The 20,433-nt window shown below is 38.9% G+C and overlaps 1 protein-coding gene across 4 annotated transcripts in view; it reads left to right on the top strand.

The window, feature by feature from the left end:
• The window catches only part of LOC137288135 (DENN domain-containing protein 5B-like), a 46,303-nt gene that overhangs the window by 21,756 nt on the left and 4,114 nt on the right, over positions 1-20,433 (top strand). Inside the window, exons 4-23 of one of the 4 annotated variants that reach the window (XM_067820542.1) lie at positions 1,250-1,375; positions 1,982-2,166; positions 2,609-3,398; positions 3,959-4,109; positions 4,551-4,641; positions 6,019-6,054; positions 8,206-8,331; positions 9,723-9,875; positions 10,356-10,452; positions 11,165-11,251; positions 15,274-15,403; positions 15,745-15,873; positions 16,215-16,336; positions 17,162-17,307; positions 17,758-17,876; positions 18,258-18,355; positions 18,487-18,555; positions 18,865-18,947; positions 19,906-20,032; positions 20,245-20,419. In XM_067820542.1, coding sequence (XP_067676643.1) covers positions 1,250-1,375; positions 1,982-2,166; positions 2,609-3,398; positions 3,959-4,109; positions 4,551-4,641; positions 6,019-6,054; positions 8,206-8,331; positions 9,723-9,875; positions 10,356-10,452; positions 11,165-11,251; positions 15,274-15,403; positions 15,745-15,873; positions 16,215-16,336; positions 17,162-17,307; positions 17,758-17,876; positions 18,258-18,355; positions 18,487-18,555; positions 18,865-18,947; positions 19,906-20,032; positions 20,245-20,419 — 3,040 coding nt within the window. The remainder of the gene's footprint in view (positions 1-1,249; positions 1,376-1,981; positions 2,167-2,608; positions 3,399-3,958; positions 4,110-4,550; positions 4,642-6,018; positions 6,055-8,205; positions 8,332-9,722; positions 9,876-10,355; positions 10,453-11,164; positions 11,252-15,273; positions 15,404-15,744; positions 15,874-16,214; positions 16,337-17,161; positions 17,308-17,757; positions 17,877-18,257; positions 18,356-18,486; positions 18,556-18,864; positions 18,948-19,905; positions 20,033-20,244; positions 20,420-20,433) is intronic. The other 3 variants (XM_067820545.1, XM_067820543.1, XM_067820546.1) reach the window with 3 other exon arrangements.

The raw sequence follows: 20,433 nt of genomic DNA, 5'->3' as shown, positions 1-20,433 counted from the left end.
CGGTGCCTTTTCTATTTCCGTGTGATTGTAGATTTGCACTTCGATCGAATGGACTGTTGCTGTCAGACAGAATACCACTCCCAATTGCTTCTCTTCGGGAGTCTGTTTAATGCTTTTATGTACCCCAAGGAGGACTTCTTCTGAAAAAGAATTATACAAACCTGTAGAGGTTATGAATTCTTTGAAGAATGTCCTCCTTGGGGTACGGCCAGCTGCCTCCCCTCATTCTGTCTGATAGGTTCAGCATGAAAAGTGAGGTGCGAGGTAGACGGCCAGAGTTACCTGCTCTTGGCTGTAGGGGGCCTGAGGGGGCCCTGTAAAGGTGGTCCCACAAGACAAAAATATTTTGTAAATATTTTATTATCAAAATAGTTACAAATGTCGTAGGGATTTTTAATGGACATAAAAATGCTTATATGTACCCCAAGGAGGACATTCTTCAAAGAATTCATAACCTCTACAGGTTTGTATAAATTTGTTTATGAGCTAAGAAACCTACTTACACCAAACATTTGAAATGTTTAAATAAGTAATGTCTTATTTGATTATCAGGGACAGCTATTAATATTGGTTGATGAATAATTTGTCTGTGATATCTGAGAAACCTGCTTGTACCCAAACATTAGAAAATGTTTAAATAAATAATATCTTATTTGATAATCAAGGATAGCTTTTTATCTTCTTTAATGAACAGTTTGTCTGTGATCTAAGATACCTGCTTACTCTTAAACATTTTAGAATGTTTAAAAAATAATATCTTTTTGGATAATCAAGGACAGCTATTTATCTTGTTTGATGAATAATCTCACAACTTCCCTAATATTAGCCAGTTCATAATGCCACTGATGCACTTTTTAGTTATGTCATCACTTGTTCGTCCAGAATAATCTAATAATATAACATTGTGACGAATCTGCACTAAGCCTTCCTCCAGTGAACTTTGTAAACTGTTCAGCCAAAACAGGAAGAATCTTGACGAATCAGAATCAATTAATTGATTTGTCAGAAGCCTATCCCAACTCGACATCAGTAACATTGATCAGGTTTCACCTTTATACAGGTTAATGTGATGCTCTCATGATTATGGAACTATGTTGTTAAACATTACTTATCTTCACAGTGTTCCCTGAAGAAACGTTTTTATGTCTGAGCTTGACTATAATTGGTTATACTTATATCATAGATGATGATGATGATGATGATGATGATGATGATGAATTTAGGTAATGTTGTCTGTGTATCCTTCTAGGTCTGTCTGAGCTGCCTCTCTTTGATTACTCACTTTGGGATCTGTTCCACAAGCTTGGGATGGAGAATGTTCTGCAGGTGTTCACTAGTGTCTTGCTGGAACACCAGATTTTGCTGTATTCATCAGGTGAGCCATAGCAGCTGGTAACAGAAGCCCATCTCATTAACATTACCACCATTTGGTATATAACAGGGCAGACTGGTATTTGTTAGCCATATTCACATTACTCTTGATATTCATGACCTCTGTCAGTGTTCAAATATAAATTCTCAATTGCATATTATTATAAATATTTTCTGATGGTATTGAGAATTACCCCTTGCATTTTCCACAACACACCACAAAGTTCATATGGTAGAAAATACCACATTTCATACTCATTAAGGATGTTTGCTAGAAAATCCAACTGATCAATTCTAATTTTAGATGTTATGCGGTGCAGGGAGATGCATCTAACAATCAGTAACATGGGGCAATAATTCAATCAAGGTTCCTGCATCAAAATTGAACTGTAACAACTGTCAGTCATGAAAATCATTTTCCATGTGCACTTACCATTATGCTGTCAAATATAGTAATCATTTGGAAAATGAATACAGGCAAACTGATAATCCCTTCCACAACTGTGATAGAATTCAAGTTACCTCAAGCAGAATCATTATTGATTTTTACTTCAGTGAATACCAGCTCTGCAAAGGATGACACGTAATTATACAATTACTTTTTCCCCAGATTACCACAAGTTGATGCTTGTTGCGGAGAGTATAAACGCCCTCATCTGCCCCTTCTCCTGGCAACATGTGTATGTCCCCATTCTTCCTGCTTCCCTGCAGCACTTCCTGGATGCCCCAGTGCCATTCATCATGGGGCTGCACCGTGGCCAAGAGGACCGCTCAGATCTCAAGCTGCCCAGTGAGGTAAGACGACAGTAGTCTTATAGACATGTTTTGAATTCATGGTTGACATATTTATGAGACCACAGACTCTAGTTAGATTATGGTTTTGGTTTTGGTTATGTATTCAGTATTTAATTTTCGCAGAAAGTTTTGCTTGATTTTCTCATGACAAATCTGTTTGGTTGGTGTAGAAGAATATGACATTGTGGCCCATTTTTGAGGATGCTTGTGTATTCCATTCAGTGCCTTTTCGCTACTGATTCACATGATTTTGGGGTATCAAATTCTCAGTTATACCAACCATCCATTCTTTCTGATCGACTATGTTCTCTGAGAATTTAGGAGAATGACAGCTAAATATTGGCAGTTTTTAACAAAAGGACACACCAAGATATGGATGCTTCTGTGAAAGGTAGTGTGAAGTACTTGTACAGCATGATGAATGGCGGGTCTTGTGTTTCAGGCCAACATGTGTTTTGTTGACATTGACCTGTGTGTAGTGGAGGTGGCCGAAGACCTACCTGTGTTCCCACATCGGACAGAGCTGATAGAGGAACTGACCCCAGTCATTCAGGAGTACCAGGACAAGCTGGGAAAGGAGACAACTACCACCAGCACCAAGAGCTACCCTGGTACACCACGCAGAGATAACAACAAAGTCCTATCCCAGACTGCAGAATCTGGGACTGGGAGCTGGCCAAACTCACCTAAGAAGATGGAGATTCTACAGCAGAGTGAAGCATGGTTGAAGATTTCTGACCTGGCAAAGAAAACAGGAGTATGGGAATCCATTGAGGATTTTGCTGAAGATGGGAAGATGGCAACAAAAGAGAAAACGAGGGAAGATCCTGATCCAAGTATCATGCCTACAAATGAGGTTGATGAACTTAAGTTTAACAACTGCATCAGGGAGATCTTTTGTAACAGATTTGTTCATATGTTCATGTCATACGAGGCATTTGTTATCCAACCGTCACAGGACATGGACTCTTGGCTTAACAGCAGAGAAACCATGCACAACTTTGACAAGGCAGCGTTCCTCAGTGATCAGCCAGAGACTCATCTACCCTTCCTCTCGCCCTTCATAGAAACTCAGATGTTCACTACATTCATTGACAACAAGATTGTGTCTCAGTGGGAGACCACTGATGCTTCTCTTACACTATTTGATGACAGGATTAAGGCTCTGAGGGAGTCAGGAGTGGAGATGAGGACAGATTTCTACAGTGACTGTTCCACAGCTAAAGATACAGGTGAGTGTCAGGCTGTGTGTTCAGCCATCATAAAGTATTGATGTCTTTGGTTCATGGGGTGGTGGGGTATCCTAGTGGTTAAAGCATTCACTGTTCAGGCCAAAGACCTAAGTTTGATTACCCATTGTATGTGTGAAGCCTTTTTCTGGTGTCCTCCGCATTGATATTACTGGAATATTGCTAAAATGGACCCTAAAACCTCATTGGTGTGTTTAAATATTCTCATGGCAGGTAAATGCTTTTGGGATGAAATGCTGAAAATGATAAAGCGGATCTTTTTCATCCATTCATCATGGATTATGATTTTAGAAACATCCTATACTCATAAAATTGCCATTTCTGATATGTAGATGGGCAGCATTTAGAGTTCGTAGAATGGGGTACTCAACTACCTGGTGAAGTTTGAGTTGAACAAAGGTCACAGGTGACATAAACTAACCACAGAGTCTTTAAGATATTGACATTAGCTGTCAGTTAAAAGGGAATCTGAGATAACTTTTCCACATTATGAGGTAGATTGTTTTTATACAGCAATAAAATCACCATCTGTAATATTGCAGAGGCTAGCATTGAGAAGAGAGCTACGTACATTGATCATGTTGCGGCAAAACCTTCAATGCCATCTACCCCGTTTGAGCCTGTGAAGATCACCACCGGCTTCTTTCCTGTACTCAACAAAGATGTTCTCAACACAGAGCCTATCAGCAATAAGTGAGCACCTGCGTTATTTATATTATTACTTTAGTATATCTGAGAGGATTACAGAAGTCATCGTATTGTGGATTGTGGTCTAGCTGGTTAGGGGGCAGTGGGTAGTTTAATTGATAAAGCATTCGCTCATCATACCAAAGATGCAGGTTCGATTTCCCAGATGGGGGCAATGTTTGAAGCTCATTTCTGGTGTCCCCCACCTTGATATTACTGGAAAATTACTAAAAGCAGCATAAAACTAAACTCATTCAGTCATTCTTATTGGTTAGATAATAACTGTTTAGTTAATGCGATAGTCATGTATTATGCATGATACAGAATCTATGCAGTCCTGGACTAGCCTGTGTTCCTGTTGGTTTGCAAGATGCTTTGATTGAAATGCCAAGACAGTTAAAATATTGCCTAACGTGCCCAATCTTAACTGCTCACTTTCTGTGGTAGATCCAAGGTGCGAGATACTGCTAAGTGGCGAAGGAAGGATCGGATTCTGCAACATGCAGAGCACCTGCAACTCAACTCTGATCAGAGAGAGGTAAAACCAGTTATCTCTCTTTAGTCTCCTTTCACAAGTCAAAATTGGTTCATGAGATATTTTCACTAAATTCAATCACAATGTGAATATAAGAACCATGGAAATAATGTGCTTTTCTGTGAAAAAATTGTATTTTTTCGATTTTGTCAGATGTGCAAGTTGTCAGTTGTCTTGTAAGTGTGAGTCAAAACAGTCAACCTTGCATATGATAAAGACAAATCAATCAGATAAATCAGAATGTTATCAAAGTGGTGATAAATATATTTTACACATGGGGGTAGTGCCTTAGCTTAGTGGTAAAGTGTAGACTTGTCACACTAAAGACCAAGGTCCGATTTTCCACATGAGTGCAATGTTTGAAGCCCTTTTCTAGTGTTCCCCATTGTGATATTGCTGGGATATTGCTGAGAGTTGTATGTAGAACCAAAGTCAAGTCAGTTTTTACACATGCGTTATGAATTTGAACATAGTTGACTGTCAGCATCGATCATGTTATTCTGTGAGTTGACTGTTGTGACTGATACTTGCAGCAGGATATTGTTAGCATCTTGATGTGCATGGCATGTCTCCACTTGATTGTGCAACCAGCAGATCTCACTCAAACATGCATGATTAGACAATACAGACAACATCAATTATTCTGATGGCAGAAATAGCAATGCAGATGACATCAGTTAGTCCCAGTGAACACAGTAAGAAAGATATCAGATGTTATTTGACATAGAATTAGGAATGTTGATGTTTGTTACACCTGCAGATTTTGCAATGTCTTAATTTTGTTTTTCTTTTTTTCTTTCCTCTAGAACGACCAAGTAATTAGTTGATGCCTTGTTTGTTGAGTTTGTTTTGTTTGATGTATTTATGTTGTATTATGTACATACAAAAAGTTTGTAATATCTGAGTGAACACAAGTTTGTCGAACATAATCACCCTCTGTTAATTGCTTTTGTTTGTGGAAATACATTTGTATTTTGCGATAATTGTTTCATGACTAGTTAATCCATTATCAGTTTTCCAGAGTACCCAGTCTTCATTTTTTGACTTCATTTGGGATGTGTCTCTTGAAACTTAATGCAAAATTTCTCTTGTACGGGAGTAAATTCCCTTGACAGTTCGTGTCTTATTTTAATCAATGTTAAAACACACAAGAGTAGGGCATGATAATGAATGTATGTTCCACTGGATGAACAAGGATGCTTGTGCCATATTTCCTCAATTAAATCTGAGGCCTCAAGCAATATGCAAGGTCACAATTAATAGAGGAAATACAGAAACTCCTGTCATGTAAACATCTTGTACTCAGATAGTACAAACTTATGTTTGTAATAGCATCTTACATTTGACTGAAACTAGACACTTTGAATTTTGTTTCTAAAGTTTGCCTTGGCTGAAAAACATGCCAAACAGTGGCTAGTGAGTACATCAAGGCTGTCTGTCTGTCCACGTGTCTGACTGTCTGTCTGTCTTCCTGTCTGTCTGGTCAGACAGTAGACATGCTTCAGCTTATGCCAAGAGAGTCAATTCATTCAGGGGACAGAAATTTGTAGAGCAAGTACCCATTTAATAACAGAAACAATAACTATACATACCACTGATATCACAAGGGCAAGATTCTATGTATGTTCAGTTTTCAAAAGAAGAAAACAGACAAAAGGAAGTTTCATTTTTCATGACAAGAATTTTGTAACGGTTTGAATGTTCCAATTCGTAGATCAGGAAAGGAGAAAGTTGCGTTCCCCTGAATGATGTTGCTACAGATGACATATGCCAAGTTGCCACTTTGTGTGCACCTTTCTGTTCTGCCTCACCACTTACACAGCTAACAATACTAACTCATGTTCATATCTATTCCAGTGCAGCTGAGTTAGTCTCTCTTACTAATTCATACATTTGCACAGCAGTGTAACCTTCATTCTAGCTGTTTACCTACTGCTATAGTTTGTGTTTCAAAACTACTTGTCAAAGGTTTACCTGGCTACATTACGGGTTCTGTGACCAGCAGATGCAAGCAGTATGTGATAAGGGTTAAGAGACTTTGAGAATGAGAGTAGGGATGATTCTAGTGTTGATAAGTGGGTGATATTTTGCCCATGTCAACAGCAAATGTTAGTAAACATACCGAACAAATTCATGGTATTAAGTTAATAGTGTAAGTGGTGATTAATTTTGCATTATTATTTTTAGTTGATTCAATTTAACTACTTTCATGAAAAGAGAAAGGTAAAATGTATCCAAATATTGAACAAAATGACATTTTATCCCAATATTGCTGCCAAAGGCACTTTCTTTGTAAAGCCAAGAGTTTATCATGTTTATTGCTTATGTTGTTAGAAGCAATATTTTGGAGTTTGGAGATTGGATCTTGGCACCATCATATATAAGATATTCCTGGTGCATCTGGAATATTGCTGAGTTTGATGTTAAACAGTAAACAAAGAGGTTCCAGATGTGTTTGTGAGTTGGAGGATGTTCAGTGACAGTGTGCTATCAGATACATTTGTGGAAGTTTTGTGATAAGGTGTTGAGATCAAGTTGAGAAAATTATCAAGTGGACTATGAATGTTTGGTTGATTCTTGTTCTCTATTTGCTAAATGATGCAACAGTGGGTAGATAACAGTTAGGAAGGTACGAGTTATAATTTACCATGTTTACCAATATTGACTATATAGTTTGATCAGTCTGTCGTCTCAGTAACTTAGGGTGTGTGGTACTTCCTTTATGTGGTGACTGCTGTCTATCATTATTTCATCTCTTCACAAATAGTTTTTCTACATTTCTTCACCATCATTATCTTTGTATAAACTCTTAGACAAGGGAGATAAGCAGCATTTGTCTTGTATACAAACCACTAATAGTGGTCTCAATCTCTAGTGTTTAGTCAGTGGTGACAGCTACTACTGAAATCAATGTCTTTATTCATATATGACATGGTGGAAGATTACATTATGCAATATTAATGCTTCTAACAAGCTATTTTCAGACCAAGAGCATGTTCTCATAAGTTTATTTTAAGTATTTAAAGAAAATGATTTAAAATGAAATAATAAAATCAAAGGAAATTAATAGTAATTGAACTGTATTTAAAGTTGATTTCATAATAATCAGTCATGTTCAAATATCCTGTGCTAGAATAGCAATGATACTTTTCATCTATCTCGTACCAGCTTGAAGCCTTTCCAGATCAATATATCAGTTGCATTTACATGTCTTTCATCACTACCTAAAACATGATTTCACATCAGTCCTATTTTTGATATGTTGACTTTTCCATGTTTCAACCCAGTTATGATTTCGTTTGCACAGTTTACTTTTGTATTAGCACACAGTGTGCTTCAGTTTAAACTTTCATTTCTTGTCTTTTTAAATTAAGTCCATTTCTCTTATAGCATTTGTTAAACTATCTTTTGATTTGTCTCAAATCTCCTTCTGCAAGCCTTGTAGTGCTATTGTGCTTATAGAAAAGATCCAAGTTAGATAAAATCATAAATATGTAAGTTTGCTGAAATGTATTGGCCGTATGTGCTGTTTATGTCCTGTCTAACTCTGAATTATCTCCCCTGTAGCGCTACATCCAGGAAGCCCGTCTTAAGGCCCTGCGTCAACCAAAGCTGTCTGACATGTCAGCCCAGGGAATGGTGCAAACCAACTGGAAGTTTGTGGAGACACTGCTCAAGGAATGTAAGACAAAGGTGAGACACTGGGATATGTATACCAGATGTTGGGATCTCCAGGCTACATCATGCAGGTCATCCCAGATAGGTTTCTTTTACTAATCAGTTATTAGGCGTACAGTCTGAATTTTCTTTTATGGTGAATATAGTGGATTTAGCAAACTACAAGGAACAGCAGATGTTTGTTGTTTAAGATGTTAATTTGTTTTCTCTCAGAAGCATAACCATCTTGATGAAACAGAACACAGTAATTGCAGCATTGGCATATGGTTATGTTTAAACATATATTGCAGACCTGGGTGTTGTTGTACGAAACAAACTTAGTACTAAGATTACCTTAAATCTAGGTTAAGGTAGTGGAGTTACAGTCAGGGCTAGCACCAAGATTTGTTTTGGTTTGTACAACAGCACCCAGGGGCTCCTTTCACAAAGCAAATGTTAGTAGGGTGAACCTTAACTGCCATTCATTAACACTGCACTAAGGTTACCCAAGTGGCTTATGATCACTTTAGTGTTTTGTGAAAGGAGGCCCTGATTAGACCATTTATAGGGGAGATGAATATAAGGCAAGGTTAACAAGGGTGAGTCATCATAACTAATTGTGTGGATTTGACATTGAGTTTAGTCTAAGTAAACGTATCCTCATTACTTTTCATTACACTTCACTTCTGAGTCTAACAAAACCTTATGGGAGGTTGCGTCAGGTAACACAGCGTACCAAATCTCGAAAGTGCACATTCGCACATACCTTTTGAACTTGTTATCTTCAAAAGGTTCATAGCGATTCCGAATGCTATTTAGCTTACGCTCGCTTCCGGGTGATGCACATGACGTACGTACAACCGTAACAACGGTGAGTAAACAGTTGCTGAAAATAGTGTTTTTGGCAATATTCAAGGATGTTATATTGCGGAAATATTGGCTAATGGTAATTAATCATGTCAGCAGATACCCCAAATCGTATGTACTGCAGGTCAAATACTGTTTTATATGCAGATTTTTGTTTGTGAAGAGATCGGTGTCAGTGGCCTGAATATTTTGAAAGTCCCTCCGATCCCTAAATAGTAGCCATTGTCTGGTTGGTTAAATCTATTTAACCATCTCGCGTTTGAATGGACAGTCATTGGTCGCTCAAAAGTTACCTGACGTGACCTTCTACTAGGTTTTGTTAGACTCAGTGGTGGAGTGTAACGAAATTCGCTGAGAATATGTTTACTTAGACTGCCATTGGGTTTAGCATATTGCTTTTGACATTATCTGACACTAGTTTCCCTAAATGTCTCTAATTGGTTGTATGAAGCTGTCTATATTAATTCACTGTAAGTAGTTTGTAATGTATATACAATTTAGATGATATGTAGGAGATAAGTATTGGGATTTTACTTGAGATCTGTTCTCTGTTTTGCTAGACAAAGAAGATGCTGGTTGAAAAGATGGGGCAGGAGGCTGTAGAGTTGGGACATGGAGAGTTGAGTATCACAGGGGTGGAGGAGAATACTTTGATAGCCAGTCTGTGTGATCTCCTGGAGAGGATCTGGAGTCATGGCTTGCAGACGAAGAAGGTGATTGATTACTCCAATAATTTGAACATCAGTATCATCTTCTGGAGATTATAGAGTGTTGGTTTGTGGCAGATGGAGTTGACCAATCATAGGCTGACCCAGAGAGTAGGTGCATTGGTGCCACCCCCACCCCCACCCCACCCCACCCCACCCTACCCCAAATCCTCTTTTGTCCTGACATTTATTATGACCCATGAAAAAGGGCGGAAAAAGTAAAGTGTGCCCACTTTCTCAAAAATGTATTCGCCCATGCTAAGTATCTCTGATAGCCAGTCTGCATAACATCCCATATGGAATCTTAAGTCTTGGTCTGCAGATGAAGAAGGTGACATACTTCTGTCGTTTGAATCTCTGTAGTCTGTAGAATCTCCGAGAAAGGGATGTTAAAGTTAGTGACTTAATGACTTCAGTACATTCCATTACCAGTTGGTGAGTCACTTAATCTGGAGTTGAGCAACATTAAACTATGTCGTGTTGTAGGGGAAGTCTGCGCTGTGGTCCCACCTTTTGAGTTTCCAGGAGATTGAGGAGAGCAACGACACAAACCGAGCCATCGATCCAAAGCTATTGACACCAGGTGAGCACACATGAATTAACCATGACAAAAGAGGGGCCGGGACAATAGCACTGTCACTTGACACAGCACTTAAAATACCAAACTAGCCATAGCAAAGCCTTCATGTGCTGAAGGTCAGAAAATTTAGTATGTGTTAAAACTATGCCCGTTTGGGATGTTAATGATTGTAGAAGTGCCAAAATCTACACTAGTCAACCCATTGTTTGAGTATACAAACAGAAAGATAGTTGCATTGTAGCTGAACATATGGACTGTGGTTCCCTGAGAATTGATATATAGAAATCTTGCAGAGCAACTTACCTTGTATAATGGATGTATAGATTTTGCTCTCATTTGTGTAACATGTTATCTATTTTTGATATCTGTATATTGGTCATGGTAAATGCATTGAAGAAAAGATGCTTTCTGAATGAAATGGATGGTAATATTGTCCAGTTGTCTGAAAGTCATATTGTGCTGCATACCTTGTATTTATCTGAGGATACAGTTGTGTATGGTAAATAAGCTACTTATTGCCCCATTAATATTGCCTGTTAATGATATGTGCTATGAGTCGTATCAGATGTTGCAATGGTTGCTCCATATGACCAGTATATAATCTGTTGTGGTCAGTATATGCTACTGTATATACATCTGATTGTCACAGTGACTACTCAGCTACAGGATTGGTAACTCCTTGTTTCAACCTCACTAATATCTCTCTCCCAAAAAGGTCCCTTGAAAAGACATAGCCTGATAGACATTAGCTCTCTCTTGGATGGGTCCATCAAAATTTTGGGCCGGTCCATATCCTGGAGCAGTGAGTATCAACTGGTGTATAACCCTCCACCCCTTGGCTAGTGCATGGGGTGACTCCTATATACCACTGCAGTGCAGCACTGTGGGCTGGACCACACACACACACACACAGAGGGGTGGAGGCAGGAGTTAGGTTGGTACATGGACAGGTTGAGAAGGAAATGAAAGTGTGAAAATAAAATATTGAACTTGCAAGTCTGGAGATTTCATTAACAGAACAGCAATTAAACATCTTGGTACAATATTCCAGTACTTTCTGTTGTGCTTGTTGACTGCCCATGTTGTATAAGGCTGTGTCCTCAGCTTTATGAATCTCCATACCTGTCCTTCCATCCTGGCCCCTGTCTGTCTGTCTGTCTGTCTATGTCTGTGTGATGTTCCAGATATAACAGTCTTCTAAGTAAGTACTGGTCAGTTATTGATCAGTCTTGTCCTTGCCTTCACTGTACTAACATCATCATCAATTTCATCATCCTCATCATCGTAACTGACGGTCCTGAAACAGACTAAGCCTGTAAGCTGTTGGAAAATCAGAAATGGATAGGAATCACAAAAGAAACAAGCAAAATGGTTCTCTCTGAAAGAATAATTTTCCTCCCTCAAAGATTTTCTTAATATTGTGTACAAATTAGATGTGGTATAAAATGGGTATTGTATTTTCATGGAAAGGTCAGTAAAAGCAGACACATAAGTTTAAAAATGATGTATTTCAGCATTGTAATAAGGGCAGCACTCAAGATATACTGTGTATCTGTATTAAAAATGTGGGCACAAAAATAGCCGTAACCTAATGAATTTGAAGCTGCTTGATCACAGATATGCATGCATTAATTACTTTATCAATTCTTATATATATATATATATATATATATATATATATATATCATATATTAGATCTATATAAACGGCAACCAGTAATGAGATGCTATAGTTTGTATTCATTTATTAAAAATCCCTTTTAGATGGACTCCCACTGCGAAACAGTGTACTGAGAACGTCCAGGAGAAATGCAAATACTAAATGGGAATCATTGCAAATAACGTGACTCATAAATCATGTGGAACTATGTAGAGGTGTGTTGATTTTTGCAGTAACTCAACATGAACTTGCGGAAAATGTGACCTATTGTAAACTTTTTAAGATTACAAACAGTTCAATATCCTTTGTTGCTTTCATAGTTAAATAGTAAATTTGGTATTTCAGACCTATACCTCCCATAAAATGAATTGAACCTCAGAAATAACAATGACTTTCATTTCTCAATGTGTACACTGAACGAATAGTGTTAGGATCATGAACATTTGTGGAGATTGTGAACTGAGCACACAATTTGACAAATCTGTTCTCACAAATATTTATGATCCCCAAATTTTTCTGTTCAGTATATATCTGTCTGCTGTACTGTAACCAGCATCAAGTGTTCTGTGATGTAACTGACTATCCAATCATTGTGTGTGCGTCTGCCTCTCTCAGCCAGATCAATGAGAAGCTTGCTAGCATCAGCGTCTGTCATCTCTACTGTAGAGAATTGTTTAAAATGTACACCAGTTCCAGAATCGTAAAATAGGATTTATTTTTATGATCATTCAACTCTCGCTTCATTCAGACTGTTGATGTTAGTGCAGTATTTAAACATGAAGTTCTAGAAAGAGTCTTATGTCATCTTTAGGTTTAGGGCTCACAGCTGTCAAGTTAGGATAGTCCTTACAGTTAATGTTGATAATGCTTAAATTGGAAGAGATTTGAAATTTTGATGATATATACTAACTTCTGTATGTACTTGTTACTAAGCTTGATGATCGTTTGTCTCTAGCCATGCGTCTACTGTTTCTTAACAAAGTGTTTATATTGTTTTGTACAATAACATCAGTCTAACGAATAACATCAGTGTTATTGACTAGGGTTTAATGTATATTGGAAGATGTGTAGCCATGAGCTGGTACATTTATCTCCGTGAGAAACAGTTTTATGTATCAGACTTTGGACAGCCATGTTGGTTCAGAATTTATTACTCTTTGGTGATTTACATAGGAGGCACATATGGGAGGCATTGTGCATCTCTTATTGTGGGTTCCAGACAGCCCTGATTAGTTTTCTATGATTGTCACCACCATGCTCTTTAAGTGTGCCTGAAGGTGTATCAGACCTTCATCACTTCAGGATTTCCTCCCAACAGTCACCTGTAATATTACTGAAATAGTGTTCAAAGTATCGTTGAACACAACTCATCTCTCACTAACAGGCATTCAGAACTTCAATGGATTACAACTTCTTGTTCAATGAGGGTATGGTCATGAGGTCCCAAGTATCATGAATGTCTAACAAGGTTGACAGGGCGATACTCTAATGATTTGGTGACAGCAGTTAGGCATGGCTCCCTCTCCCCTCCACTAACATGACTCCCTTGGTGGAGGTAGGTAACATACCTGGCCTGTCTCATTAAGGTTGTCCTCCGTGCTGGTGGAAGTCTGTGTCTCTGTATGTCCAATGAAGTCTCCGGATTTTACTCAACTCTGGTACAACATGCTGAAGTATACTGGAACCAGTCTCTTTTTGTAATGTTGGTGTCACACTGATGATCACATTTTTTCAGAAAATATGTAATGCTATTAAGTTGTATGTATTCATCTGGATCGGACATAGCACTCATTTATTCATTGCTAGAACATCATCCAGCAGTCAGACGGTTTAAGTTATGGCCTTAAGGAGCCAACGGTTGAAAGGATTAAAAGTATCTGTTCATGTAGTTGATTGGAAAGGTAAGACAGACAATGTAAACAGTTTTTTTAAGCAGATGGATGTGCAATATATTGAAGATGGAGCTTAAAATGTGCTTAAAATGGATGAAAATTGTATGGCTAGAATGTGATGAATCCAATTAAAATGAAAATTATTTTCATTTGGATATTTCATGTTGAGTATAAGAAGAAGTCCAGAATTATGTTACCATGTGTGTGGATGTAATAGAACCTGGGGGGCCACATATCCCTGTAGGAAAGGTCACTTGATTGTTACCACTATTTAAGTACCTGACTGTGGAGATGCTAACCCCTCAAGTGCGGCAAGAAAGGCCAGGAAGTAGGGTACTGTAGTGAGCTGGGCATCCTGTTTTGACACTCTCATATGAATGATGGTTTGTTATTTCACGCTGCTCAGCCATCGCATGGTGCATCCTACAAAAGAGATATCAGCGTAAGCCTCAAGTGTGTGTTTGTCCATCACAGTGTAGCCATCACCCACCTTCAGCAGCAGTCTGTGCAGATCTGCAGAGTCAGCAGTTCTGTTATTCTGTGACTCCCTTAGCTATATAGCAACCACCCAGTTCCACAAAGCAATCTTTAGGCTAAAAGTTTAGTAATGTCTTCTCTCCTCAAAGTATTATTAGTGCAGTAAACTTGTTCAGTTTGTGTGGGACAGTTGTTAGTTGAGATTGCTTTGTGGAAGGGATCAGGAGTTCCATAAGTCATCAAAGACCACTTTGTGGAACAAAACCCATACCTGAGTTGTATCACATTTTACTGTGCCAGTTACAGTTTGTCTCAGCTTAGCCAAGCAGCTCAGATCACCTATGTATTCAGTTGTATGTTGACTTTAATTCAGTTTGTTTGCATGTTGAGATTATTGCAGGCAGCATTTGATGAGCAACGCAAACCACCATTCTGTTAGCTTGTCACTCTAGATGTTGATTCAGTGTCACCTTAGTTGTTTTCTTCAGCATGATGTATGTCAGCCATGTATTTTGAAAACTCATCATCTGAAACTTAGTACTAAGAATGTCTAAACTTTTGATGCCGAAGATTGCCGCATGTTAACTATATCTTTGAAGAGATAATATAAGTGAGAATGACAACCCTTAAAAGAAATGACAGCTATAAGTGGTTTGATAATTATAATGATAAATTCATAAATTTAACATGAAAATTTTGGTTTCGCGGAAAGTGTGTACTGTTACATTAACTTACAACACCCTACACTGCACTACCCTCTAGTTGAACCATACCCTGCATATCCCTGTGTCTATAGACTTGTCAGCCATGGCCTTGGATGGAGAGAAGACACACCCTGTCAAGACACATCGACGTCGCAGCAGCCAGGGACGGATTGAGCTGCCTGTACTCCGACCTTTAGCCAAATCACTTGCACATGATATGAGGTCAGTACATAACAGGAATTTAGTAACTGGCACTGTACCTGTAATAAATACAATGTAATTGATAATCAAATTGTGTATTAAATTCCAATAAGACAAATTAACATTTCAAACTAATCTATAAATTTATGAAACGTATGACCTAGCTAGTTTGTTTGTTGTTTCATGACAGATTCAGCAATATTCTTGCTATATGGCGATGATCTGTAAATAGTTGAGACTGAACCAGCAAGCCTGACCACCTGATCATGTTAATGACCTCTTGCGACAGATGAGAACAATTTTAACTCAGATTTACATGGGTTGGTTCATGTGAAACTAAGCATCTGTGTTGTGTGTTGCAGGAGAGTGCAGCAGATGACTGAGATCAAGACACATGTGGGATGTGCCCGAGCCTTCGTCAGACTTGCCCTGGAGAAGAAGATGTTGTCAACGCACCTCAAGGAGCTCCTGCAGGACACAGACCTTCTCAGGTTGGTTGGACACTGATCTGATGGCTACCGTTGGAGTCCGCGGTCTTCCATTTTGTAATAGGTTTCTGTAACTGTTAATGTAAACTGAGATATTGATCCAGAATTGTAAGATATTCTACTGGTACCGATTGCATCATTTTGTAAGCAGCGTATAACTGCTTTCACTCACTCCAGTATTCTATGTTCATCCAGACACGTTCTTGGAGTATTGTGAGATCACTATTATGAGCTAGTACCACTTTAAAAAAAAATATTCCAGTGTAGTGAAATATTATCAAGCTATTGCAAGCCTTGTTCAAGTATGGTACATTGTATTACAGCCCTTTATATATGTCTTACAGAAGCCTTTACAAGCGTTATGCCTTTCTACGGTGTGAAGATGAGAGAGAACAGTTTCTGTACCATCTCCTGTCACTCAATGCTGTTGACTTCTTCTGCTTCACCAATACATTCTCACAGACAGGTCAGTTGATAATTTCACATTCTTATAAACAGATCGTGTGTGTGTGAGAATGTCCCCAGTACTGCATGGTATTAGCTCACCAACACAATGTAAAGGTTAGATCATTATGAACAAGTTAGTAAACACAGGTTCTCACATAATAACAGAAATGGCAGTACACATTCACTCATGCTCCTGTTTTTACACACAAGTGAGCAGCTGCTTTTAAATTCTCAGGGAGCAAGTACTCATGACCTCATTCTTAAAAGAGATCAGTAACTTGCATACATATTCAGTGATATGACCCGTGAATATCCAGGTTAGAATTGATCTTCAGTAACCCATGCTTGTTGTAAGTGGTGACTAAAAGGATCAGATGGTCAGATTGGCTGACTTGGTTGACTCGTGTCATTGTATGCCAGTTGTGTAATTTGATGCTTATTTTGTTGATGACTGGATTGTCTGGTCCGTTGTCATATACCGGGAACATTGTTGAGTGTGGTGTAAAACTAAACTCACTCAGTGACATGTCAATCAACATGTCAGTGGACAGTGTCACTAGATAGTGTCACTTTTTTCAGGATCAGATGGTCAGATTGGCTGACTTGGTTGACACGTGTCATTGTATGCCAGTTGTGTAATTTGATGCTTATTATGTTGATCACTGGATTGTCTGGTCTGTTGTCATATAGCTGGAACATTGTTGAGTGTGGTGTAAAACTAAACTCACTCAGTGACATGTCAATCAACATGTCAGTGGACAGTGTCACTAGACAGTGTCACTTTTAACAGACACATTTCTAGAAGATCCCTGATGAGTATCATGACTGTTGGTTTTTCTCCTAGTTGTGCCATACCGAGTCCTCATCTATCCCAGCACTAAGTTTGCATGTGGTACAACAAGTGCTGTTCCCTGGATCAGCATCGCAGGACAGCTTGGGGAGACTGGTGTCATGGACATACCAAAAGGATGTCTGGAGTTCTCAGTTGAAGTAGGTGTCTTTATGTCAGCTTAAGGTTCTTGATTAAGGCATGAGTGCTGTCATGGTGGATTTTTATCTTTTGTATGCATCCTATTGGTGTTTAAATCTGACTACTTATGTAAAAGCTGTTATTTAAATATGATGAAATCGACACTTGAAGGACCAGGGTAGAATAAGCCTTCAGCAACCCGTGATTGCCATAAAAGGCGACTATGCTTGTTGTAAGAGGTGACTATTAGGATCGGGTGGTCAGGTTCCCTGACTTGGTTGACATGTCATCGGTTCTCAGTTTTGCTGATCAATGCTCATGCTGTTGATCACTGGATTGTCTGGTTCAGACTCGATTATTTACAACATTATTGATATTTATATAGCGCTACCATATAGCTGGAATATTCTGAGTGCAGCATAAAACTACACTCACACGATGACATCACTGTAGTATTTCCATCCCTCCAGCACAAGAACCTTGGTGTTCTGACAACTCTACGCATTGGGCATGACAACAGTGGCATGACTCCACGCTGGTTAGTGGAGTATGTGCTTGTCAGGAATGAGATCTCAGGACACACTTACAGGTTGGTTGAAGATATTACACTAATACAACATTTCACTGCGCTAGTTCAGGTTTACTAAGTACTCCTATACTTGGAAGTTATGGGTTCCACACTGTAGCTGATATATCAGACTAGCCAGTAGCCCAAATCAATGTTGTTTGAAAGCAATTTGCAGGTGTACTGGTGTACAGGAATTACCACGTTGTATATTAACTGATAGAAACGGAGTACGGTCAGGAGTAGGGTTGAGCATAGCCTTTATGTAATGTATATCAGTTACATAGTGGTTTTTAGAATCAAGCCAAGGGATCTGGCAGTACCCAGCTCTTTTTCAGTGATACTATGACTTTTGCAGACTCATATATTAGAGTTAGATATTTTTATCTGGATGTTGTGTTACAGATTCCAGTGTGGGCGATGGTTGGGGAAAGGTGTGGATGATGGCAGCATAGAACGCCTTCTGGTGGCAGAGCTTGTACATCAAACATCAGAGGTTGATGGTGAGTGCTTCATTCAATGGCTTGATTATCAGCTAGTGCTTACTTTGTGATTGGTCGTGAATGATTGTTAGAAAGGATCTGTTGTCATCAGTGGGGTGTATTATTGCTTAGATCACCTATACCTGTTGCAGACACTGTGACGTGCTACACACCACCAAGGAACAGGTCCCCTAGTTCTCCCAGGAAGAACTGTGATCAGGGTAGGTTTAGAGTGTTCTCTTACATTAAACTGTAATGATGAAATGTTCACATCAGGCATATTTTAAATAGAACAAGATTTATACTTAATTCTTATTACATATTCATCTAGCACTTGAGTGTCTTAAGGTCTGAAACTTGTCTTCCTAAGAGTCACCCATTGGAGTTTTCAAAATTAAATTAGGCTCCTTCTAAAACATGAAATTGACACAGAATCAATAAGTGATTTGTTTAGAATATCTGGATGTTGACTCAGCCAGCAAGCCATTTCCATTCCAATTTAACATTCCCTTTGTGCCCCCTTGCCACAGGTTTGTCCATCCCAGAGTTACAGGAGAATCTAGGGCATGCAGTAAACAACCTGGTCAAGTACTTCTACAAGCCAGAGAAGGAGGTGAGTGTCAATGTTGGACCACTTCTTTCCCGGTGTAAACTTTCCCTCGGGAGAATCTGGCCAAACTTTCCTCAGGGGAAGGTATGGGCTCCCTTGCCTGCTCCCAGTTTAAACTAGGATATTTTGTTCTGTTCTTTATGGTGGGGGATAGGGGAAGCGAGATTCTGGCGTAGTTAGGTCACTTCTCCCCACCCTTGCTCTTATGTCAGAAGGTGAGAAAATGTTACTACAAACATCAAACCAACAGTAGTTATGACTTGGTCCATGATATATGCCATTCTTGCTTCTAACTTTGGTGTAGTGATTTGAAAGCATACGTGTCTGAATGGCATATATCTCTAAGTCCATCCTGCTCCTGCCACCATTCCAATGAAGGCACATTGCATTGGTTCATCACCTGTCCTTTTGCTTTGCTCTTATGCTTGCTTATCTTTTTAATATCACCTTACATAAGAATATTGAAGCAAGATGTGAACCATGGCCATGTTATATATGAAGATGAAGATGGCCTGTAAATTGTTAATGGAACTTGAGATCAACATAAATATCTTTTCAATGGGTTCACATGAATAGCTATGTCTTGTTTTCATTTCTGACCCTTTCAAGATGAACATAAACATGAAAAGAAGAAAGAAGGAAGGGTAAGAAATAGCTTAGCTAGGCCAGAGTCTGTCCCTTTTGATATATTCCCAGTGGAGAGAGAGATTGGCATAGTACAAACTTTCCCTGGGGAAGGTTTGGCCAGGGGTGAAGTTTGGCCTGTTACATCGTTATTACAACTGTTACGATGGTGGCATTGATTGAACATTTTCAGGGGGGGGGAAAAACATTTCCTTATCACCTCTAATCTGCAACATCTCTAGTCAGTATTGGTTATATTGTACCTGCAACTTTGTTCTTTGTTTGTGTACTTGTGTCTCAAACATTCAGGGTATACTGATGCCTTTATTATTTACAGAGGGGCAACTTGACCTTCCTGCTGTGTGGAGACCGAGGTCTAGTCCAGTGCATGGAGCAGATTTTCCAGTGTGGGTTCCGTTCATCCAGACTGTTCCGTAACAAGATGTTCATATGGGATCTCTTTGGTGAGCTGTGTTAAATCTTACATGTGGTATTATGTGATCTTTGTCAAGTTATATCTCATTAGCATAAGAAGTTGTTTGAAATATATTCAGAGTTTAGTATAGACTGATGGCCTGTTTATCCTGTCCATCATGACTATAGTCTATAGCAAACTTTTAATTACCTTGAACTGTTGGCTTTTGTATTTTTTGACAATAATGTCCCTATTTTACAGAGAAGATTAAGGTGCAGTTTGAGCATGCACTTGCTGGTGGCGTGCGACGGCCGATTGCAGAAGTGGCGAAGGCAGGGTACTGGCTCTTCTGCAATCTACTCAACAAGATCAATGCTGCCACTGAGACCATCGGCAAGGACGGAAAGTTCCAGATCTTCATCTGTGTGGGCATTAGGTATGGTTGAGTGC

The sequence above is a fragment of the Haliotis asinina genome, chromosome 6 (assembly GCF_037392515.1).
Source record: "Haliotis asinina isolate JCU_RB_2024 chromosome 6, JCU_Hal_asi_v2, whole genome shotgun sequence".
Taxonomy (NCBI): Eukaryota; Metazoa; Mollusca; class Gastropoda; order Lepetellida; family Haliotidae; genus Haliotis; species Haliotis asinina.
Note: the sequence above shows the minus strand (reverse complement) of the source record. Positions and strands in the feature narration are given on the sequence as shown.